The sequence below is a fragment of the Molossus molossus genome, unplaced genomic scaffold (genome assembly GCF_014108415.1).
Source record: "Molossus molossus isolate mMolMol1 unplaced genomic scaffold, mMolMol1.p scaffold_m16_p_19, whole genome shotgun sequence".
NCBI classification, from domain to species: Eukaryota; Metazoa; Chordata; class Mammalia; order Chiroptera; family Molossidae; genus Molossus; species Molossus molossus.
The window spans coordinates 17,427,252-17,452,770 of NW_023425354.1; the positions used below are offsets into that span (position 1 = coordinate 17,427,252).

The following is a 25,519-nucleotide window of genomic DNA, read 5'->3' on the forward strand; positions in this document are numbered from 1 at the left end:
TGGGCCTTACTAGAGAGATTATCACAAAACCAGAATTACTACTAAATATCCTATAGAAATTCCGACATGGGCAGGTTTACATTCTGATGACTGATTTTTCATTTATTATTTCTCAGCTTCTGTCTAAGCAATTTACTACTGGCATCTTTGTAGGCTCTTCTATTCAAAGCATATTTGCTACATTATAATTTTCAAATAATATGTCAGGAAAGTGAAAACTTGTAATAAAAATAGAAAATGTTATTAACTGATTTATAAGTAAACATTTATTTTAAAGCATCAGTGACTCTACTTAAATTTGTGTAATGAGCCAAGGTATCAAGGAAACATAAAAGAATTACAGTTTTTCACTTATAAATAACATTTATGTTAGAGTGCAAGTTGCCTTTAATTACTTTTTCACATACAATTATAAAGTGAAATATGAAATCACAGTAAGTTGAACATACTGCCATATTTATTCAAATTTTATTCTCTTTTATGTAAATCACAAATAAAACTGGAGAGCAATACAGAGTTCAAATAATTAAGTGATTTGATTTATACAAGATTTAGATTTTGTCGTGGCAAGTATATTTTCAGAACTGCAAATTTCAAACTATTATTATCTTATCTTTATTTAAATTTAAGAAATTGAATTAGCCCTGGCCGGTTTGGCTCAGCGGTTAGAGCGTTGGCCTGCGGTCTGGAGAGACCTGGGTTCGATTCCCACTAAGGGCATGTACTTTGGTTGCAGTTTGTCTCCAGCCCTGGTTGGGTCGTGTGGGTGGCAGCCACTCGATGTGTCCCTTTCACAACGATGTTTCTCTCTCTGTCTCTTCCTCTCTCTCCCTCCCACTCTATCTGAACAAAAAATGAAAAAATGTCCTCGGGTGAGGATATAAATAAATAAATAAATAAATAAATAAATAAATAAGAAATTGAATTAGAACTGTAGCTCAAAGTTCAAGTGTTTACACTTGAATAGATTATAACCAAACTTTTTATCAAGATTATTATATTTGTCTATCATAGTTTGCTATTTAAATACTTAAGATTAGATTTCTAAAAAATTTTTTGTTGTCTGGCCGGTGTGGTCAGTGGTTGAGCGTCCTCCCATGCACCAAGAGGTCACTGGTTTGATTCTTGGTCAGGCCACATGCCCAGGTTGTGGGCCTGATCCCTAGTGGGGGTCATGCAGGAGGGGACCAGTCGATGTTCTCTCTCATCGATGTTTCTATTTTCCCCCCCTCTCACTTCCTCTCTCTCTCCAATCAATAAAGGGGGGGGGGGGGAGTAACTCTTTAAAAAAATTTTTTTTGTGGTCAAGTATAGATAATGTTCTTAATGACAAATTAACTTTTTTTTTTTAATAGGTTTTCAGCATTTTTAAATTTTAATTATTTTTTTCTCTTTATTGATTTTTACAGAGAGAGGAAATGAGAGGGAGAGAGAAATAGAAACATCGATGAGAGAGAACATTGATAGGCTGCCTCCTGCATTCCCCCCACTGGGAATTGGGCCCACAACCTGGGCATATGTCCTGACCTGGAATCGAACTGGCGACCTCTTGGTGCATGGGTGGACGCTTAGCCACTGAGCCACACTGGCCGGATGACAAATTAATTTTTAAAGCCATTTGTAGTGGAGAGAGGCATAGACAGTGTTTATGATGATGGTGAACGTCTTGATGATGATGTTCAGAGTCAGAGAACATATAGAGAGAGCATAAACATGTTCTATATAATTAAATGTTTGAAGTAGGTTGGTGCAGTTGTTATTACATTCTCTTTTATTGATATCTGAGAGACGAGTCTAAGACCAAACCCTAGTCTTTTGGCTTTTTTTTGAAATAACCTTTCTCCATCCATTTAGCTCCACATAGTTGTTGAAGTTTGGAGACACAGAGTATAAACTCAAAATGTAACTCATTTTACATGTTTAGATCAGTGTATCCATCTCCTACTATTAAAAAAACATTTCTTTTTTCTTTATTGACTTTAGGGAGAGAGGAAGGGAGAGGGAGAGAGAGATGGAAACATTGAAGAGAGAGAACATTGATCGGCTGCCTCCTGCATGCCACCACTGGGGATTGGGCTCACAACCTGGGCATGTGCCCTGACCAGGAATCAAACTGGCGACTTCTTGGTGCATGGGTCGATGCTCAACCACTGAGCCACACCGGTCGGGCCATCCCCTACTATTGAACATGCACAGTCCTAGCCAAATTCAGTCTGGCAGCTCTCTGCTTGAATTTGATGGCTCATCTTTATCAGCGGTTCTCAACCTTTGCGTCGCAACCCCTTTGGGGGTCGAACGACCCTTTCATAGGAGTTGCCTAAGACATAACAGCAGCAAAATTACAGTTATGAAGTAGCAACAAAAATAATTTTATGGTTGGGGGTCACCACAACATGAGGAACTGTATTAAAGGATCACGGCATTAGGAAGGTTGAGAACCACTGCTTTAGATGCTAACCTTTGAAATGCCTACATTCTGTCCAAACTGCCTGCTAGTTCTAGGTCAAACTGCCTGTCATCTTTAACACTTTATTTTTGTCACTTCCTGAAAAGTAAAGTTCTTTTTTGTCTGTTATCTTGGGTACATAGTACTGGTCCTTGTATAAGTTATTCTTGTTTTTTAATTATAACAGAACACAGCAGTTGTTTTTTTGTTTTGTTTTGTTTTTCTGTGCTGTTACTACCTGTCTTGCCTACAGACTTTTTAAAAAAACTTTATCGCCCTGGCCGGTTTGGCTCAGCGGTTAGAGCGTTGGCCTGCGGTCCTGAGAGACCCAGGTTCGTTCCCGCTAAGGGCATGTACCTCGGTTGCAGTTTGTCCCCGGCCCTGGTTGGTCATGCAGGTGGCAGCCACTCGATGTGTTTCTTTCACATCGATGTTTCTCTCTCTCTTCCTCTCTCCCCCTCCCACTCTACCTGAACAAAAAATAGAAAAATGTCCTCAGGTGAGGATAAAAAAAAAACAAACTTTATCAACAGTCCCCCACCCCACCCACAACGAGGGAGGCCGGCAGCAAGGTTGGCCTGCAGCAAGTCCTGAGGAGGGAGGGGCTTCCAGGCAGCTAGATGGAAGGATGGACAGATGCACAGGGCAGCTGGATGGAGGGATGGACAGATGCACAGGACAGCTGGATGGAGGGATGGACAGATGAACAGGGCAGCTGGAAAGATGGATGGACAGACGAATAGCAGCTGGATGGAGGGATGGACAGACGAATAGGGCAGCTGGATGGAGGGATGGACAGATGAACAGGGCAACTGGATAGACGGATGGACAGATGAATAGGGCAGCTGGATGGAGGAATGGACAGATGAACAGGGCAGCTGGATGAGAGTCAGGCCAAAGCAGGCTCCTCACACCTCTGCTCCCTGGTCCCTCAAGGTCACTCATCCTGCACGGTGAGGTCCTGCTGTGTGGCCTTATCGATACTCTGGAGCTGGCAGGCCTCCCCGCTGCCTCACACGTTCTGTCACAGCCGCCAGCATCTTCAGGTCTCAGGACCTCTGTCCAGCAGTGTTTGGGATCCTAGGCAACCCCTTGTTCCCTGTCTAGCTCCCTGGGGACTCTCCCTGCCGCGCCTTTGCAATTGCCGCAGCTGCCGCCGCTTCTGCTGGGTGATCTCAGCTGGCGCAGGTGGCTCTTCCCCAGGAGCCCAGGGCTCTGCGTCAGACCCTGGCTGCACACTGGGCTCCTCTGAGGCCCGGATGGTGGAAAGCCGCCTCTTTCTGACGGGGGATGGCAGGTCCCAGGAAGAGCAGGCAGGCAGTGGGGACCCCTCAGCTGGGCCCCCTCCCTGGCGGTAGGGGACACGGCCCAGGGGGCTGCTGTGACCATGAAGGAAGCCTTCCTTAGGGGTGCTGTGCTTTGGGACTGTCCCTGAGGATGGCCGTCTGTGCACGGAAGGTGGGCTCTTGTCCTCCGAGGAACTTCACCCAGAAAGCTGCACCCCGGACTCCATCCTGCAAGCCTGGCGCATCCCCAACACAGTCCCAGGCAGGTGTCACTACAGACTTTTTATACATGCTCTTTGCCTCTGCAAGACCTCCAGGGCCTAGCTGCCTATGTGCTCCCTGAAAACTCTGTGTCTGTTCTCTCATTGTACTTTCCACATTAGATTAAAATGGCCAATTTTCACTTATACTAGAATCTAAACAGTTGTTTTGTTTGCAGTCATATCTATAGTTTTTGTCGGGCACATAATATTAATATGCTTTTATGAATATATATTTGCAGAACATTAAATTATCTTTGCTATAGCTCCTGAATACCCACCCCCCATACTTTGCTCTGTGGACTGTTCCAATTTACCACATGCAGATTGGGTACTTTCTAGAGGAGGCACTATACTCTGTGTACATTATCTCATTTAATCTTCGTGCCATCTCTGAGGTTCATTTACTCTACATTCTAAAAATAGGTAAACCAAGACAATAAGTTAAAGAAACTTTCTCAAGATCAAATGACTAATAGGTGCCAAAGTTATGATGTTTGAATCCCGGAGTGCATGCTTATTATCATTTTAGGACTTGAACACAGTTTATTGACACACAGTCATTTTATTCTTTAATCTTTTATGAGTAGCAGATAAAAGTAGTTGGTTATGTGGCAGTTGTGGTGGGTGAGCCATCTTCTTCAGATTGCAGAGAATCTTGCAGGTTCACTTTTCCAATTTCCTTCTTTTTCCCTTGGGATACTTACAAATGATTATTTTTTATTTCTCTTCAATAATTAATTTCATTTGATCCAGGAAAGATCATTAAATGATAGGCCATTTACCTACAGTGAAATAGATAATAGAGTAACTATGATTTTTAAGAACTGTGTTTTAATAACTGAGAGTTAATTTTCTTTAAAGTTGATTTTATATTTTTCATAGAATTTAGCTATATACTAAGAAAGAGTTTTTGGAGTTTCCCTAAAATGTATCCTAAGAGTGAATAAGCCTGCTTACCTGATGGTTTCTTTTAGTAATAGAATATGGATTCTGAGGTAATTAATGTAGTGATTTTGGCTAATTTAGGGCCATATAACTCATTTTGATTATTTTTCTTTTCATATCTAATTCAGATTTATATTGCCTCTACTTTAGCTGTTTATTATCTCAACTAAAAATATGTATATTATTGTATTCCCTTGCCACATTTCAGTTTGCAATGTTAAAACCTTTGAATAAGAAAAAAGTACTTTAGTGATTCTTAGATCATAAACCCTAGTAGATCTGCATGTTCCTGCTTTCTTATCCTCTTAATCTGATTGTAAATGGTATAAGGCTTATAGCCATTTTAAGTACTCTCTGAAGGTCACTGCTTTTGAGAAGGTTGCTTCCTCAAAAATGTTGAAGAACTGTGTGACTGTTAGAAAACACTTGGATATTTTGCCTGGCTTTATTTAAAAATTAGAATCAAATTCTAGCATTAAAGAGCTATTTCTTCAGCTGAAGCCTCTGGTAAGGTGGGACTTGATTAGGATGGTCCAAAGTGCAGGCCAGGAACTATTTAGAATGTTGGGAATATTGTATGCTTTTATTGTGAACCAGAAAAAATTATACTTATAGGTGGGTAATAAATTAATTTCTATTTAGCTTATAAACTATAAGTTTTGGGTATTGGTTTATGAATTGCAAATAAAGCAACTACTACAATTATTTATTACCTCTTTCTTCTTTAAGTGAAAATAAGGTTAGCTGCTTTTCCTCTTAGAAGTTCAGCTGTCAATTCATTCAAAATGTTTGAGTAATAATAATATAATACATATAATTTACTATAGCTTGTTTTTTGCAAATATTTAAATAATGAATTGCAGTGTGTAACCCAAAAGTGAACAGTTCACATGAATTTAAAAAGGAGCTCTAAAGCATGGTTTTAATTGGTAATTATGACCAATCTGATCATTTTTTTTTTCTGTAAATATGTTCTACTTGTCTTTCCACATTTGTACTTCAGTAAAGAAATTGTGTTTTTTAAGGAGATTAATAAACTTAGTCTTCAAAGTTAAAAAATTTGGGGTGCAATTGGTGTGATATTCTTGTGTTCTAATTTGGTGTATTATGTAAACACCAGTTAATCAGAAATACTTTAGTACCTTGAAGGGGGGTGGAAAGCACATATAAAATATAACCATGGTTAGAGCTTATCTATGGTTTTTAAAAAATATACCTTCTGATGACTGAGGAAAGAAAAATGTTTATGTTTTCATGATGTCCCTGTTACCTGTCACATCATAAACCCTACTCTAACTCATCTATATTTATTGAATTTGTTACTTATGATATGTTTTTATCATATCCTTTTTCATTTACTTAATCAGTGTTGAGTTTGTAAGTAGTAACCATAATGACAGGATGAATCAGACATGGATTCTGCTCTTAGAATGTTTACAGTATAACAAGGAGAGAATATGTATGTAGAATCTTTAAACCTGAAATAGGATTGAAAATTATAAAAAATAAGTACCAATAAAAGTGGTGTGGGCAGCCAAAAAGAAATATCTCAGCTGTTCTACATGTTGGATTTAAGCAATCTACTGAATGGGAAATTGCAAAAATAATTTTTTATTTTATGCCATTTTAGATATAATATATTTGTGTTTCAGAATTTTGTTTTAAGTAATGCTTATTTTTAGCAATTAAATTGGGAAATTAAATATATCATTGGAAGTTATATTATTAAGATAAACTAACTGCCCAGAAGAGAAGGCTGAGAGGTTTTATAATCTTGTTTGATGTGACTCTTAGTGGAAGAATCAGACATCATTGATCTGGAGAAACGTTATTGGTTGCTGAAGGCTCAATCCCGGACTGGACGATTTGATTTAGAGACATTTGGCCCATTGGTTTCACCACCTATTCGTCCATCTCTAAGTGAAGGTAGGAATCATTCTATTTTCTATGAATGTTTTTTGGTAAACTGACCTGAGCCCATCACTTATTTCTAACCAATACATTTTAACTCTAAAAGGCCATAATGTTACAGGTTTCTTGCAAATAGTAGAGTTTAGTGGAAAAAAAACTAAAATGGAAATTAAGATTGTAGTTTTGAGCATACTGTTCTACCTATGTGACCTTGAATAAATTAGTTTAGCTTAATTAGTTCTTCACCTGAATATCTTAATATATAAAATAAGTTTGACCAAGTCAGTGGTTTTGAAGCTGTACTCCAATGAGGTGCCACAGCAGCTAGTACAGGCATTAGGATGGTGGCCACTGAATGGGCAAGCTCGGGGTTTTTACACATAACCCCATCTCTTCCTCACTTGAGTGCCTCTACTTTTTTTCTTTTATATAAGAAGTTTCCACTGCTGTACCCTCTCCCCTACTCCCACTCCCCCAAAATTAAGAAACCACTGGACTGGACCATCTGTGAGGTCCGTGCCAGCTCTAAACGTTTCATTGCCATTACTTTTTAAAAAAATTAGAAATACAAAGAGTAATCGTGGGTGATATTACAAAAAAAAATATTTGGAATCTGAATATTTGGGTTCTGCTTCTTGTACTGACCTTTTTAATCTTTTCTTTTGGCAACCCCCTTCTGAGTTTTAGTTTTCTACTCTTTAAATTGAGGGCATGGGATTAGATTCTTAGAATATATAATCTGTATTCTTAACTTTCCTAGGGTATTTAAGTACTTGTTAGGGGAGCTAGAACAGATAAGGCCCTGGGCTTTCACTTACTTAAATAGTGCAGCTGTTTTTACCTTTTTAGAATTGCAGATTGATAAACCATTTCATTTTAAAACAAAATTATTTGATTTCTATTTTTTATAAAATGTTTGAATAACACAGGATTGGATTGTGCATCCCTTTTCTTTCTGAAATTTAAAATATTGATTTATAGTCCTTGCCAGTTTGGCTCAGCCCTTAGAGTGTTGACCTGTGGACCAAAGGGTCACAGGTTTGATTCCTGGTCAAGGGCATGTTACTTGGGTTGCAGGTTCAGTCCCTGACCCCAGTGGGATTCGTATGGGAGGCAGCCAATCGATGTGTCCCTTTCACATTGATGTTTTTCTCTCTCTCTCTCTTTCCCACCCTCCCTTCCACTCTATCTAAAAATATCAATGGAAAGGTATCCATGGGTGAGAATTAACAACAATGTGTGTGTGTGTGTGTGTGTGTATCCATTTATAAAAGATTAAGTAGTACAAAGAAGACCACAGTACAGAATTTTCTTTTCTTGTAATATAGTGTGTTATTTTTCTTTGCTTCATGCAAGAGCTTTATAGGAGCTTATTAATAACAGCATGTTACATCTTTGAGAATATAGTTAAACTTTTCTCCTTTTTTTCTTCTCAATTTTTCTAAATAATTTCTGATTTGGGGTGGATTTTTAATTTGTTAATTGATTTTTTTTTTTTTTTTTGCATCCTATAGTCATTTTTAGCTGTTAAAATTGATATAAGCTTGGCTGGTATGACTCAGTGGTTGAGCGTCGACCCATGCACTAAGAAGTCACTGGTTTGATTCCCGGTCAGGGTACATGCCCAGGTTGTGGGCCAGATCCCAATGAGTGGCATGCAGGAGGCAGCCAATCGATGTTTTTTTTCATCAGTGTTTCTATCTCTCTCCCTCTCCCTTTTTCTCTCTCTAAAAATCAATAAAGAAAAAAAAATTGATGTAAGATGGAGAGAGGCATACATAAGCAAACACCAAGTGATAATAATGTATTTTCTGCTAGGATCTTAAGTTTTAGTTATAATTATACCACAAGAAAGTGTTTTCTGAGGTAATGGGGACTACTAATAAAATATTCTTTTTAAAAAATTGATCATTCCCTGGCTGGTGTGTCTTAGTTGGTTGAGAGTCTTCCCATGCACCAAGAGGTCAGTGGTTCAGTTTCTGGTCAGGGCACATTCCTGGGTTAAAACTCAATCCCTAGTAGGAGGCATGCAAGAGACAGCCAGTGATGTTTCCCTCTCCCTTCCACTCTCTCTAAAATCAATAAAAACATTTTTCAAAAAATTGGCCAGTTTATGGGACTCTTGCCTCCTTTTATTTTATTTTTTTTTAATAATTTTTTTTTTTTTTTTTAGGGAGAGGGAGAGATAGAAACATCAGTGAGATGTTTTCTCCTTTTATAAACATGCCATTATAATATTAGGAAGTTTGGTCACTGTGGTTTATGGTGTCTTCCTATTTTATAGGTTTGTTTAATGCTTTTGATGAAAATCGTGACAATCACATAGATTTTAAGGAGATATCCTGTGGGTTGTCGGCCTGCTGCAGGGGACCCCTGGCTGAAAGACAAAAATGTAAGTTTGTTAAACATGGTCTCAAAATTTTCAGAGTATACAGTGAAAAAATTAGCATTCTTTTCTATAAAATAATTTGTGGATTAAGTCTTGAATTTTCATCACTTTGTCAGGTTGGCATATAGCAGTCTCATGTTGAGATTTTACTGAAACCAGTCTAAGAATTCAGTCATTCTTTCTTTTTCATTGTAGTAGTTTGGTATCTTTCTTATTAACATTTAATGGGGTTGATTTTCCTGATGAATTTACAGTTTATGATAAACTACTTCAGCCATAATATATTTGAAAATATTAAACATTTAGAAAATATTTTCTGGTAGTCTAGATAGAGAATTAAGTGCCTTGCTTAATTGGAAGTACAACTCATTTTCTGTATCTTATATATATTAATATTTTATTAGCAAAGTGAATTTTATGATCAAAACAATTTTATTAAATACTACATTGGTCTTTTAAATCTAGCTAAAATGTTATAGCATAATTTATAACCATCAGTATATTACATTATTTAATCTTAAATATATTTGAGATAATGTAGCAGTTTACATTTAACTGGTACCTAATTCTGATATATTTACTAGTTGTTACCTCTCTGTCTTTCTAAAATACAGCTCATAAATGTTGTCTGTTTTGAGTGTACTATTTGAATATTTTGACCTTTAATAATACTGTACTGTGATGCATTCACTTTAACAGCATAATTATTTTGGGGGTGTATAAAATAGATTATTATTTAATCTTATACATTCAGATTTATTTTTTCCCATAATGATTATCATTAGTGAAACCTAGATTTAGGACAGATTATTTGTTTCCATAAAAGTTCTAATTTTAAATAAAGAGGCTGAAATTTTTGCTTCTCACTTGATCTTAATTATGGACTTAAAATTTTTTTAAATGGACTAATTATGGACTAATGAAAGTTAACAAACTAGAGTGATTATTTAGAGGTAATTAGCAAAGTGCTTATATTTCCAAGTCTTAGCATGTTGTATATAAACTTCATTGAAGAATTGAAATTGTTCTCTGGCAAAACATTGATTGTGCATTGGTTTTATTGGAGAGGCAAAATGGAAGTAGATTTTCTTAATACCAGCTTGTTGTTATTGATTCTTAAAGTAGATGGAATATTTTCAGCATTAGAAGAATCAACTATTCATTGATCAGTTTTAAATATTAGAAATTAATTTAAGGGCTTGAATAACCTCTTCAAAACCTGTGAGGTATTGTAATATTTATTGGCCCCCTTTTATCTTTTACTTGTTTTCAAATTTGAGAGAGACAGAGAGATTTATGAAGTGTGCAGTTAGTCCTAAATGTTCAGAGGACTTGAATGACATATTTCTGTCTGCTCCAGATGAGAACTTAATCCAGACTATACTTGCTTGAGAAACTGAGTAATTTTACTAGGGCAGCTTCTAGTAAAATGTATTATATTTCAGAATATAAAAGTACTATCCCTCCACAGAGTTTCTTTCTTTTTTTAGTTTGCTTCAAGGTGTTTGATGTTGATCGTGATGGAGTTCTCTCCAGGGTTGAACTGAGAAACATGGTGGTTGCACTTTTAGAAGTCTGGAAGGACAACCGCACTGATGATATCCCAGTAAGTTCTGATTTTAAACTATTTATCTATTCATTCATTCATTCATTCATTCATTCATTCATTCATTCATTTTCTTTATTGATTTTAGAGAGAGAGATATGAACATTGATGAGAGAGAACATCGATCAGCCTCCTCCTGTATGCCCCACACTGGGGATCGGGCCCACAACTTGGGCATGTGTCCTGACCAGGAATCAAACTGGCAACCTCTTGGTGTATGGGTCAACGCTCAACCACTGAGCCACATTGGCCAGACTGATTTTAAACATTTTATTGCATGTAAACTTCCAATAGGAAAGTGGAGTGGAGAATTTTTTAAAAGTGCAAGAGTAAGAAGGATTTATTGTTACCGCTAGTGCTATATTATGCTACTCAAAATATTCATAACCAACAATGCAAAATTGGATAGAGAATTTGCCTTAGAAATTTTTTTTTATCCTCACCTGAGAATATTTTTCCATTTTTTATTCAGATAGAGTGGGAGGGAGAGAGAGGAAGAGAGAGAGAGAGAAATATCGATGTGAAAGGGACATATCGAGTGGCTGCCTCCCACACAACCCAACCAGGGCCGGGGACAAACTGCAACCAAAGTACATGCCCCTAGCGGGAACCGAACCCAGATCTCTCTGGACCGCAGGCCGATGCTCTAACTGCTGAGCCAAACTGGCCAGGGCTTGCCTTAGAAATTTTAATAAACTGGATTCATTGTATAAAGTAAGAATAAAACTAGAGGATAATTGTCTTAATTTTTTAAAAATAAATCTATTTATGGAAAAAAAAAATACTTGATCAAAATACAGTATAATTTGGCCACTGAATAATATCAACTCTTTTCTAATTCTTTGAATTTCTGTTTTTAAAGGAATTACATATGGATCTATCTGACATTGTAGAAGGCATATTGAGTGCACATGACACCACAAAGGTGAGTCTACCTAGGACTAATTTATCCTTTTCTAAAAATACCATGTACTCTAAATTGGGATATATAGCACATAATATTTGAATCTGTTCTGCATTATCCCCACCATGTGCTTATTTGGATTTATGGTTACAGTACCTCCAGGTTGACTCTAAATACCTCCATTCCATGTGTTTTATGTATAAAAAACATTTGTTATAAGCTAGGCATTTTATAAAAATGAAGTAGACACAGCCCTTGTCATTTGTAGTTTATAATAATGATTTCTCCCATTTAAATAAGTTATGGTAAGGCTAAACTTATATTGAACAGAAGAAGCCACACAAAAAATAATACATACTGTACCATTCCATTTATATGAAGTTCAGGGACAGAGGCAAAGCTAACAAATGGCAATAAGTATTAGAATAATGATTTTTTTTTTAATTCTCAGCTGAGGATATTTTTCCATTTATCCTCAGACAGAGTGGGAGGAAGGGAGAGAGAGCCAAGGATATTTTTTTGTTTATCCTCAGACAGAGTGGGAGGAAGGGAGAGAGGGAGAGAGAGAAACATTCACATGAGAGAGACACATGATTGGTTGCCTCCCACATGACCCGGGCCAGGGCCAGGGCCAGGGACCGAACTGCAACTGAAGTATGTGCCCTTGACAGGAATCGAACCCGAGACTCTTTGGTCTGTGGGCCAATACTCTAACCACTGTGCAAGACCAGCCAGGGCTAGAATAATGATTTTTTAAATATTAATCTGGTGCCCTGGCTGGTTTTGCTCAGTGGTTAGAGTGTTGGCCTGCGGACCAGAGAGACCCGGGTTCGGTTCCTGCTACGGGCACGTACTCAGTTGTAGTTTGTCCCTGGCCCGGATTGGGGTCGTGTAGGTGGCAGCAAGTTGATGTGTCTCTCTCACATCGATGTTTCTCTCCCTCTTTCTCTTCCTTTCTCTCTCCCTCCCACTCTGAGAATGGATGCAAAAATGTCCTCTGGTGAGGATAAAAAATAAATAAATAAATATTGATCTGGGTGGAGCATATATTCCTAAAATAATTTTTTGTTGTTGTTTAAATAGTATTGGTAATGCCCTATCCTGAGTTTCTTAATACTAGCCAGAATAAGCAGGTACTTTACAAAAAATAATTCCTCTGTTTTAGTTTGACAACATTTATTAGTAAGACCTATCATAGGTTTACTCCTGTAGCTTGCATCACTGTGATGTCTATGTGTCCTTGTGAAATTGAAAATAATCTGTATACTGTGAGGCATATTTGAGTTAATTTGAGCCTTTCCACTCAAACATTGACATGTACCAAGTAGCAGATTGGTTATAAAGGTTTAGAAAAAATAAGTCACATCAGTGTTTTTTTTCCATCACAATTCCAGAAGGTATCATTATAGTTTTATTAACTGATGCTCAATAGAAAGTTAGTAGAAATGAATTGTAGGGCTTGAGCTTTGTTTAACATTTCAGGCATCCTTCTGCTTTCATGCACTTCTTTTTGCCAAAACTATGGTACCTACTTCTATTTGGAATGTATAGGAACAAAAAAAACCCGGGAAACTTTCTGTTAGAAAATGCCTATGTAGAAATACAATTTCTAACACCTTTTTTCTGAGTGTTTAATAAATATGTAGGTATTATTGCTATCTATTTTTATGTAAGATGGAGTTGCTACTTTTGGCTCTGCTGTGAACATTAAAAAGATAATTTAGCTGCCCCAACTCTATGTAACCATGATAATGAAATGGTTAGCAGTTTAGAATAGAACTTTGACCATTCAACCAAAGCTAATAACCATATCCACTTGTGCCTATATTACCAATTATTTTGTACCTTTATTTATTTATTTTTATCCTCACCCAAGGACACTTTTTTTTTTTTTTTTTTTTGGTACGTGCCCCTAGCGGGAACCGAACCTGGGACTCTCTGGTCCACAGGCCAATGCTCCAACCGCTGAGCCAAACTGGCCAGGGCATCCGAGGACACTTTTATGCATTTATCTTCAGATAGAACAGGAAGGAGAGAGAGAAAGAAACATCAATGTGAGAGAGAGACATCGAGTGGTTGCCACCCACACAACCCCAACTAGGGCCGGGGACAAACTGCAACCAAGGTACGTTTCCTTAGCGGAAACTGAACCCAGGACTCTCTGGTCCACGGGCCAACACTTTAACCGCTGAGCCAAATGGCCAGGGCTCATTATTTTGTATCTTTAGATTGGTATTAACATAATAGAATTTGTATCCTGAAAGCCAGTAATGATATTTACAGTGCTTTAAAATTTTTTCTTATTATATGTGGTTATTATGTAGTGAAAAGAGAATATTAATACCATTAAATAATAAAAGCTAAAAGTATTATTTATTTTTAATATTATTTATCAAGGATCATTAGGTAATTGTTGAATACATGAAGACATTGGGTTATTTTTTGCCTGCAAGAAAAAGTATATATTGTCTTCTATATGGTGTAATTTTTGGTGCTCTTTGGCAACACAAAAATGTTGCTTTATTCAACTTACATAAATGTAATGTTAAACTATATTTTAGAGAAATGTAATTCAAATATTAAATCTCTACGAAGTCTGATAATATTGCTAGATATTTCTGAGAAGGTCTTAGAATATTGTTAGGATGAAAGGGCATAATCTGGAGAGTCTGATTTTTGCTTTCAGAATTAGCGAATAGGCCTCCTGTCAAACAACCTCACCCAGGCCTCATGCAGGCTGAGCCCTACCACCCACACAGAGCCAGACAGTTGGGGGTAGGGGAGTGAGGCCACACAGGTGAAAACGGTGTTGGTCTGGCAGACTGGAGACCTGCTCTCTGGGTGGAGGTATATGTAACACACCAACTTACTGTGACCTAGGAAAGGTTGCCAAGGGTGTCTTCAACAAAGGATATCAGTTTGACATGGTCAAAAGAGATCTGAGAACCAAGTCATGTGGAGTGGAATTTTCTGCTCCTGGTCATGCTTACACTGATACAGGGAAAGCATCAGGCAACGTAGAGACCAAATAAAAAGTCTGTAATTGAACTTACTTTCACCCCAAAATGGAACACAGACAATATTCTTGGAACAGAAATCTCTTTGGAGAATAAGTAGGCTGAAGGGTTGAGATTCGTGATACAATATTTGTACCTAACACAGGAAAGAAGAGTGGGAAATTGAAGGCCTCCTATAAACGAAATTGTTTCGGTCTTGGCAGTAATGTTGATACATATTTTTCTGGCCCAACCATCTATGGCTGGGCTGTGTTAGCCTTTGAAGGTTGGGTTGCTGGCTATCAGATGAGTTTTTATACAGCCAAATCCAACTATCACAGAAGAATTTCACTGTGGATTACAAGGCTGCAGACTTCCTGCTGCACACTCATGTGAATAATGGCACTAATTTAGAGGGTCTATCTACCAGAAGGCTGACGAGAAGATTGAAATGTCAATAAACTTTGCTTGGAGAGTAGCAACATCCTTTTTGGCATTGTTGCTTTATACAGGTTGAGTTGTAGAATTTACCTGCTAAAGTAAATAATGCCAGCCAGCTTGGACTAGATTATACTAAGACTCTTTGACCAGGGGTCAAACTGACACTGTCAGCTTTAGTCTATGGAAAGAACTTCAGTGCTGGAGACCACAAGGTTGAGTTGGGATTTAAATTAGAAGCTTAACTCAGATTTGAATAAAGCATCAGATTTCTCCCTGGAGGCGAAGAGAAATGAGCCCACTGTGTTTTCTCCTTAAAATTCTCTGAAATTTCAAAAGTGTGAACTTTTTATTCTTCCAGAGAATTGTAATCCTACCCACACTGAATTCTAGAGATTGCAAGTCCTAAAGGAGGTGCTTGAAGGCATGCCTGGAAGTTGTCCTGTTTGTGTCACATTTCAGTTCAGTTCTGCAGTATTATTTTAAATGTGTTCCTCGGCGAAAATGCACTGTCAAGTTATAAAGGAAATAACCTGACTCTCCAGTTTGTGTATCATGTCCTGCATGTCCCACACCATTTTTTCATGACCTTTTAGTGTATTTGTGTATGTGCTTTAGTGGAATCTTGGGTTTTGCATTAGAGTAAAATAAAATAAACCCATTCCATTAAAAAAAAAAAATTAGTGAATACTTCATTTTCCCTATCCAGGGCTTTTTATGGTTTTCTACAAGTAATCCTTGAAGCAGAAGATACTGTGAATTATTTTCCAGGTCTTGTTTGAAGGAATAAGATTGTTGATGATAAATTGTCCTCATTACCATTGACTGCTTCAACAGAATTTTGTTACTTCTATTTTATTTATTTATTTTTTTGTTAATCCTCATCTGAGGATATTTTTCTGTTGATATTTATGTAGAGTGGAAGGGAGGGAGGAAAAGAGAGAGAAAAATTGATGTGAGAGATACACATCGATTGGTTGCCCCCCACAGAGTCTCAGCTAGGGCTGGGATCTAATCTGAGACCCTTCGGTCTGCCAGCCAACGCAAAACCACTGAGCCAAACCAGCCAGTTTGTTACTTCTAAACTTATCCTAGCTGGCTTACTTGTCAGATGAACACATTAAAGTAGATGAGTCTAGTTTAAGTTATTGGTTTGTTTTCAGACAAATGACCAATATAAGTTTAATAAACCAGATTTTATTCAAATGCTATAAAAATGACATTCTTAGCATGAGATCTTTTTGAATATTGTTTCTCTTTCAGATGGGCCATCTTACTCTAGAAGACTATCAGATCTGGAGTGTGAAAAATGTTCTTGCCAATGAATTTTTGAATCTCCTTTTTCAGGTATGTACAGAGGGTAGTAGTAGCAGTAATTCTGTATCTTTTCCATTATGTAGTAGTTAGTGCAACTCGACTGCAAAACCATATGTGATAAATAGAACTACATTTTCCTGTATACTACCTGAAAGATGGTAAGATAGAGCACAAAAGTCTGTTGAAGCTTCTCAAAATCATCTGATGATCAGAAAGCAGAATATAGGTGATTATGTTTATTTATCTTATCACAACTCATGATAGAGAAGCATGTAGACTTACAGAGAATCATAAAAGCATCATAATTTGCTTTTTCATCACTGTTGTTTTTTTTAAAGGCCCTTCCTAACAAGTGAGGTAGTGTGAACAGAGAGATGGATCATAAGTAGGCAACTATAATTTTTCAAGTATATAGTCATTTTAGTTAGGAGATTATCTTAGCTTCAAGGCTGCCTCTTAATTTTTATTTTTATTTTATTTTTATTTTTTAATCTTCACCCGAGGATATTTTTCCATTGATTTTCAGATAAGAGTGGGAGGAAGGGAGAGAGAGAGAGAAACATCAATGTGAGAGAGACACAATGCTTGGTTGCTTCTTGCACAACCCCAGCCAGGGCCAAGGATCAAAGTACGATCGAGGTATGTGCCCTTGACTGGAATCGAACCCATGACTCTTTGGTCCAAGGGCTGTTGCTCTAACCACTGAGCAAAACCAGCCAGGGCTATTTTTATTTATTATTATTTTTTTATTCTTTAGAAGGTCGAAGAAAGATTGAGGGAGAAGGCGGGGGAGCTGCCAGAAGTGAAAAAGAAGTCATAGAGCTTGCTAGATTTTAACTATTTTCCTAGTTAATGGAGTTATTTTGCTCCAAATTAAAAAAAATAATTTATGGTGCACCAGCTGTGGTTCACTGGGTTGGGCTTCATCCCATGCACAGAAAGGTTGCTGGTTTGATTATCAGTCAAAAGGTTGCTGGTTTGATTCTCAGTCAGGGTACATGCCCAGATTTCGTGCTCCATTCCCGATAGGAAGTTTTCAGGGGGCAGCTGATCAATGTTTTCCTCTCACATCGATGTTTCTCTCTATCTTTCTCCCCCTACCTCTCCCTTCCTTTCTCTCTAAAAATCAATTTAAAAGAAAAAGAAATAGCTAAACTATAAAACTTAAATTTTCTCAAGTGACTTGTTGATAATTCACTAATCGAAAGCTCTGCAGAGGATGTGAAAAATACAACCTAGTCATTAGCACCAGTCAGTGAAATTTACCACTTTTCTTTAGGTATGTCACATAGTTCTGGGGTTAAGACCAGCTACTCCAGAAGAAGAAGGACAAATTATTAGGTAAGTTTGTAATTTCAGTCTGTGTATTTTCCGTTATATGTTAAAATTGCTAATACCTGAAATCTATCATTACTAAGGAACAGCATGCCCCATTTTAATGTAGTCATTACAGTGACTTCTCCAAAACAGTTACATATTGAAAATTTTTATTAAATGTGTTTTTATTGATTTTTCAGAGAGAATGGAAGGGAAAGAGGGATAGCAACATTGATGTGAAAGAGAAACATCAATTGGCTGCCTCCTGCATGCCCCCTACTGGGGATTGAGCCCGAAACCTGGGCATATTCCCTGAACAGGAATTGAACCAGGATCTCTCAGTCCATGAGACAACGCTCAGTCCACTGAACCACACCGGTCGGGCTGATTTTTTTAAGAGAGAGAGGAAGTAAGAGGAGGAAGAGAGAGAGAAACATTAGTGTGAGAGAGAAACATCGATAGGCTGCCTCCTGCACACCCCCTACTGAGGATGGAGCCCACAACCTGGGCATGTGCCCTGACCGGGAATCCAACAGGCAACCTTTTGGTGCATGGCATGCCTTGTTTCTCCAAAACAGTTACATACTGAAATATTTTAAAGTAATTTTCTAACCAAGAGATTGAATTAATTTCAAAATCAAATTCTATTTCACATTCAACTTCCACTAAGTACTAAATTTAATTTAAAAAAAAATTTTTTTATCCTCACCTGAGGACATTTTTGTACTTATCTTCAGATAGAACGAGGGAGAGAAGGAGGAAGAGAGAGAGAGAGAGAGAGATCAGTGTGAAAGAGACACATCGAGTGGTTGCCACCCATACAACTCCAACCAGGCCCGGGGACAAACTGCAACTGAGGTACATGCCCCCAGTGGGAACTGAATCCTGGACTCTCCAATCCTCGGGCCAATGCTCTAACCACTGAGCAAACTAGCCAGGGCTATCTCTGTTTTTCTTTAAGTTTATGGAAGAATTTAGTAATAAAATCTGTATGCCTTTGGTTAGGGGTTTATTTAGGCAAAATTACTTGAGGTAAAATTCCTGAATTGACAGGCCTGCACATTTTTATATTTATAACTCAATTTTTAATACTTTGAGTATCTGTCATTGCTTTAGAATTACTACTATATTATATTAATGTATAGAAAGTTTCAGAAAGAGGACTGCATTTCAACTTTGCTTTTAGAATAAACACTGAATATATAGCTTGTCACTCATTTTTTTCTTAAAAGCAGTGTGCACACAAATTTTTCACTAGTTTCTTCTGGCTTTGGACTACTTGATAAAAGAGTTTACTGAAATAGAGTTGTTTGGAATACCTGAGAACAGGATTACTTGTTCAACATTTAAACAGGCAATGCCAATTGAGATTCAGATTAGTTGAAGTAACAAGTATATTTTCTAACTTTTTAAACTGGATTTTAAAAATGGTTATTTCTTTTTTAAAAAATTGATTTTAGCCCTGGCCGGTTTGTCTCAGCGGTTAGAGCGTCAACCTGCGGTCCTGAGAGACCCGGGTTCGGTTCCCGCTAAGGGCGCATACCTCGGTTGCAGTTTGTCCCTGGCCCTGGTCGGTTGTGCGGGTGGCAGCCACTCGATGTGTTTCTTTCACATCGATGTTTCTCTCTCTCTCTCTGTTCCTCTCTCTCCCTCCCACTCTACCTGAACAAAAAATGGGAAAAAAAAATGTCCTCGGGTGAGGATAAAAAAAAAAATTGATTTTAAAGAGAGGAAGGGAGAGAGGAATATTGATATGAGAGAGAAACATTGATTGATTGTCTTCTGTATGTGCCCCAGCCAGATATTGAACCTAAAACCTGGGTACATGCCCTGACTAGGAATTGAACCCACCACCTTTAGGTTTCGGTGTACGGGACGATGCTCCAGTCAACTGAGCCACACAAGTCAGGGCAAAGATGGTTATTTCTTAAAGAAGGTTATACAAAATTCATTTATAAAAATCTTTTTATATAAACTCTAGTCTCATGTAGTCTTTTCAGTTTTCATACTCAAAAGACTCATTTCTTGCCCTGGCCAGATTACTCAGCGGTGAGAGCATCAGCCCACGGACCTGAGAGTCCCAGGTTCGGTTCCTGGTAGTGGCATGTACCACGGTTGCAGTTCGTCCCCGGCCCCTGTTTGGGTTGTATGGGTGGCAACCAATTGATGTGCCTCTCTTGCATTGATGTTTCTCTCTCTCTCTTCCTCCCTCCTTCCCATCCATTCTATCTGAAGATAAATGCAAAAATGTCCTCAGGTGAGGATTTTTTAAAAAAGCCTCATTTCTTGTTTATAGTTTTTAGATGTTGGCAATATGGCCTTGATTTTATCTGATTTTTAGCTATCAAAATAAAACTTAAAAATAAAATGTACAAATGAGATGATAATAAGGAAATACTTAAAGGGTTTTATATAGCTGCAGTAGCTTTTTTTCTTACCATATTACAGTCTAATTTCATGTTATACTAATCTTCTAAAGTCAATATGACAGCATAGATATTAAGAACGTATAGATATTGAGAATGTAAACTACGTATATTTTTTGACTTAATTATTTCAGAAATGCTAATAGCATCTCTATTTAAAAATATAATGTTGATATAATCTGGATTTTTTTGTTAATCCTCACCCAAAGATATTTTTCCATTGATTATTTAGATAGAGTGGAAGGGAGGGAGGGAGGGAGGGAGAGAGAAACATCAATGTGAGACACGTCAATTGGCTGCCTCCCGCACTACCCCGACAGGGAATGGGGATCAAACCTGCAACCCAGGTAGGCTCCCTTGACCGAGAATTGAACCTTTGATCTTTCCGTCCGAGGGCCAACGTGCTCAACACTGAGCAAACCATCCAGGGCTAATTTTTTATATTTTTATAAATATATTTTTATATTTTTATATATATATACATATATATATATATATATATTTTTTTAATCCTCACCTGAGGACATTTTTTCATTTATTGTTCAGATAGAGTGGGAGAGAGAGAGAGAGAGAAACATTGACATGAAAGGGACACATTGAGTGGCTGCCTCCCGCACATACAACCCAACCAGGGCCGGGGACAAACTGCAACCGAGGCATGTGTCCTTAGTGGGAACTGAACCCGGGTCTCTCTGGACCACAGGCTGATGCTCTAACCACTGGGCCAAACTGGCCAGGGCATAATCTTATATTTTCATAGAACTTTGTTCTTTGCAAAATACTTCCACTTGTATTATTTCATCCAGTCCTGAGAACAGCTGCGTGAAATTAGTGTCATCTTATTTTGTAAAAGAGGAAACTGAAGTTCACAAATGTTGATGAATTTACCTAAAATTACATAGAAGTGGCAGAATCAAGTCTAGGACTTTTTTCATTAAAAACAACTAATCTGGCCCTGGCCGGTTTGGCTCAGCGGTTAGAGCGTTGGCCTGCGGTCCTGAGAGACCCGGGTTTGGTTCCCGCTAAGGGCACGTACCTCGGTTGCAGTTTGTCCCCGGCCCTGGTCGGTTGTGCGGGTGGCAGCCACTCGATGTGTCCCTTCACATCGATGTTTCTCTCTCTCTGTTCCTCTCTCTCTCTCTCCCACTCTACCTGAACAAAAAATGGAAAAATGTCCTCGGGTGAGGATAAAAAAAAACAACTAATCTGGCCTTGGCCGCTTTGGCTCAGTGGTTAGAGCGTTGGCCTGTGGTCCAGAGAGACCCGGGTTCTGTTCCCACTGAGGGCATGTACTTCGGTTGCAGTTTGTCCCTGGCTCTGGTTGGGTTGTGCCAGTGCCAGCCACTCGATGTGTCCCTTTCACATCAATGTTTCTCTCTCTCCCTCCCACTCTATCTGAACAAAAAATGGGAAAATGTCCTCAGGTGAGGATATAAAAACAAACAAACAACTAATCTGGCCCTGGCCGGTTTGGCTCAATGTTTAGAGCATCGACCCACAGACCAAAGAGTAGAGGATTTGCTTCCGGTCAAAGGCATATACCTCGGTTGCAGTTTGTCCCCAGCCCTGGTGGGGGTCGGGTAGGAGGGAACTCGTTGATGTGTCTCTCTCACATCAATGTTTCTCTCTCTCTCCCTCTCCTTCCCACTCTATCTGAAGGTAAATGGAAAAATATCCTTGGGTGAGGATTAAAAAAAACAGTACAAATAATCTGGTGCCTGGCCACTGTGGCTAGTGGATTGAGCGTCATCCCATGGACTGAGAGATCCCAATTCGATTCCTGGTTGAGGCACATCCCTAGGTTGCGGGCTCGATCCCCAGTAAGGGGGTTTGCAAGAGGCAGTGATCGGTGTTTCTTTCTCACATCAGTGTTTCTATCTCTCTCCCCCTTCCTCTCTCTCTAAAAAAATCAATAAGAACATATTTAAACAAAACAAAACAATCTCCTGCTTTCTGTATTCCTTATTTTTCAATAAATTATTATTTTAAATCTGAGATTCCAAATTGGTTCATTGCATTTGGGTTTTTAAAATATTTTGTTTTATTTTTCTTCCATTTTTACTTCTAAAAATTTATTTAACTTTGATGATTTTTAAACAATGCATCAGGTTGGTACATATGCAGTGAGGTGAAAGGAATAGTTGTCTCTAACTTAAAGAATCAGGCCCTAGCCAGTTTGGCTCAGCAGTTAGAGTATCAGCCCATGGACCAAAGAGTTGCTGATTCGATTCTGGCCAAGGGCATGTACCTCAGTTGCGGTTTGTCCCCAGCTCTGGTCAGGGTTGTGCGGGAGGCAACCAGTCAATGCGTCCCTCTCAAATCGATGTTTCTCTCTCTCTCTCCCTCTCTCTCCCCTCCTCTCACTCTATCTGAAGATATTTGAGAAAATATCCTCGGGAGAGGAATAAAAAAAAAAAAAAGAATCAGTACATTGTTTAAACATCAGTATAATGATTTTTTTCAGTGGCTGAGTGAATCTCTACAAATCCTCTACCCTAAAAGCAACTTGACAAAATGTAAAACAGGACAAAATTGTCAACCAACCATTCAGAACCCTGTAAACTAATGAAAGCTATTCAACAAATTGAGACGCATTTATTCAAGTAAAATGACTAAGCCTTGGCCAGAATAATGGTAATCTGTAGTAATTTCACCTTGGGCTGTGCCAATTCCCTCCCATCCAACAGGTCTAAATGATATAATTTTACCAGGGCAGGCCAGAGAGGGCTGACTTGACTTGGAGTGGAACAGGGATGAATGTAAAAACTAATAGAGATCATGGTGGCAAACAGGGAACATTGCTAGCTTAAGGGTGAGATACTCAAGGGAAGTTAAAGGGAAGCAACAGACTGACAGATGAGTCAAAATATATATATATTTTTTATTAGAGAGAAAGGGAGAGGGAAAGAGAGATGGAAATATCAATGAGAGAGAACATCAATTGGCTGCCTCCTGCATGCCCCCCACTGGGGGTTTAGCCCACAATCTGGGTTTGTGCCCTGACCAGGAATCGAACCGGCAACCTCTTGGTGCATGGGTTGACGCTCAACCACTAAGCCACGCTGGCCGGGCATGAGTCAAAATTTTAACAGAAAGATCCAAAGAATAAGATAACCAAATGAGTATTAATAAACTTCCCCATGTCCCAAATGGTCTGGAAGGCTATTTGTATATACAAGGCTCAGGAGAAACTGAAGAATGGCTTAGCTATCTGTTCATTTCTGATTAAATGTGAGGCCTTGCAGGCACAGAAAGTAAAAGCCAGGGAAGGTTTGTAACCTGGATGACCTTTGTATGCATTTCACAAACTATTAGCAGATCCATCAGAGAAAGGTGCAATATTACTGGCTCAAGATGTTTAATCACAGCCTCTCACCAATTATTGAGTGACCAGTAAGTATGCCCTCCCCAAGGAAGCCAGACTTAAAAATAAATGTAAGAAATAATAATAATAAAGCAAAGTGAACATACACTGAGCAGCCTCACGCTGCAAGAGACACAGACTCGAGAGAATTAGTCTAGGAAGTCACAAGGCAAAACACACAGGGAGCCATCAGAATTCCGTGTTGTTGAAATATATTACTAATATGTCCAGTTTTCAACAACAAAAAAGACATTAAAATAGGGAAATGTGACACACATACAGGGGGAAATTTTTTCAAAGAATCTCTCATGTTACCAAACCTTGTGTTAAATGCGATGTGTATATTTTTTCATTTAATCCTTAAAATAATCCTATGTAGTAAGCACTATTTTAATTTCATTTTACAGCTGAGAAAACTAAGGCTCAGAGAGGTAAACAATTATGCAAATTATGTTGTCATATGGTAGCTTCAGGATTGAATTCGGACCTGATTCCTGAGTATTAACATTGGACTATTTCATGTTACTTCCCATGTACTTTTCAGTGTTCTCTTATTAATAAAGTAAATAATAACAAAATCATAATTATTATCACTAACCTTTATTAAGTATTTGTTGACTTTCAGGCACTGTACTAGGCTTTTTATGTACATTATTTTATTTAATACCCATATGAATGCTGTGAGGTGGGTACTATAATCATTCCATTTTGACAAAATAGAGGTCAAGAAACCTGCCCAGGATCACAGAGTTGCCCCAAATTAGTAAGGCTTTTTATTTTTTCCTAAATATGCTGGGTCCACTCTGTTCAGAACATTCTTTCCCACATCTTCACATGGATGACTTCTTTAATGTTCAGGTTGGGGCTCAAATGTCGCTTCCTCACAAAACCCCACCACCACACACACACACAAAGTAGCATTGTATGTACTTTAACCATAATATAGGTGCTCAATAAATATTTATTGAGTAAGTGAAGGCATATCATGGACATTTCCACCCTTCTAAATTTGCTGCGCCAATTCCTGTGGTTCAGAATAGCTTGTCTGCCTAGCTCAGGTCCTCTCCCCCTCCTGTCCCTCACAGTGTCACATTCTTTGAGGGAATCCAGGCAGGAGATATTGTGGCCCTGAGTTAACCAGTAATCACCATAAACATTTTTTTTTTTATCCTCACCCAAGGACATTTTTCCATTTTTTGTTCAGATAGAGTGGGAGGGAGAGAGAGGAAGAGAAAGAGAGAGAAAAACACCGACGTGAAAGGGACACATTGAGTGGCCACCACCTGCACAGCCTTGGGCCGGGGACAAACCGCAACCAAGGTACATGCCTCTAGCGGGAATCAAACCTGGGTTTCTCTGGACCACAGGCCGACACTCTAACCGCTGAGCCAAACCGGCAAGGGCCATAAACATATTTTTTAAAGTGTATAGTGATGCTGGCTTCAAATCCTGCCTCCATCATGCACTAGCTATGTGACTTTGGGCAAATTAGGTAACTTCTGGGCTCTGGTTTCCAGAAAATGATATGTACCCCAAAGTGGTGCTATGAGGATTAAATGGGATAACATCTCATAGTGTATAAACTTAATAATATTTTAAATTATTATTGAAAAAAATTTTCAGTACTGAAAAAGTTCTAGCACAAAGATGTTCATGAAGTGTTATTTATAATAGGAATTTTTTTTGTCCTCACTCGAGGACATTTTTCCATTTTTTGTTCAGATAGAGTGGGAGGGAGGGGGGGAGAGAGAGAGAGAGAGAAACATCAACATGAAAGGGACACATCGAGTGGCTGCCACCTGCATGACTAACCAGGGTCAGGGACAAACTGCAACCAAGGTACATGCCCTTAGCGGGAACCGAACCCGGGTCCCTCTGGACCGCAGGCCTACGCTCTCACTGCTGAGCCAA

The 25,519-nt window shown here is 38.4% G+C and overlaps 1 protein-coding gene and 1 pseudogene across 30 annotated transcripts in view; both read left to right on the forward strand.

Moving 5' to 3' along the window:
• USP32 (ubiquitin specific peptidase 32) overlaps nt 1-25,519 on the forward strand; it is a 160,951-nt gene that overhangs the window by 64,123 nt on the left and 71,309 nt on the right. For 24 of the 30 annotated variants that reach the window (XM_036267923.1, XM_036267903.1, XM_036267915.1 and 21 more), the window contains 6 exons: nt 6,735-6,866; nt 9,136-9,243; nt 10,731-10,846; nt 11,709-11,771; nt 16,448-16,531; nt 17,781-17,842. In XM_036267923.1, the coding sequence (XP_036123816.1) occupies nt 6,735-6,866; nt 9,136-9,243; nt 10,731-10,846; nt 11,709-11,771; nt 16,448-16,531; nt 17,781-17,842 (565 nt within the window). Of the gene's footprint in view, nt 1-6,734; nt 6,867-9,135; nt 9,244-10,730; nt 10,847-11,708; nt 11,772-16,445; nt 16,532-17,780; nt 17,843-24,015; nt 24,040-25,519 lie in introns of those variants that run through there. The other 6 variants (XM_036267929.1, XM_036267931.1, XM_036267930.1 and 3 more) reach the window with 6 other exon arrangements.
• On the forward strand, nt 14,179-15,792 carry LOC118633834 (annotated as a pseudogene).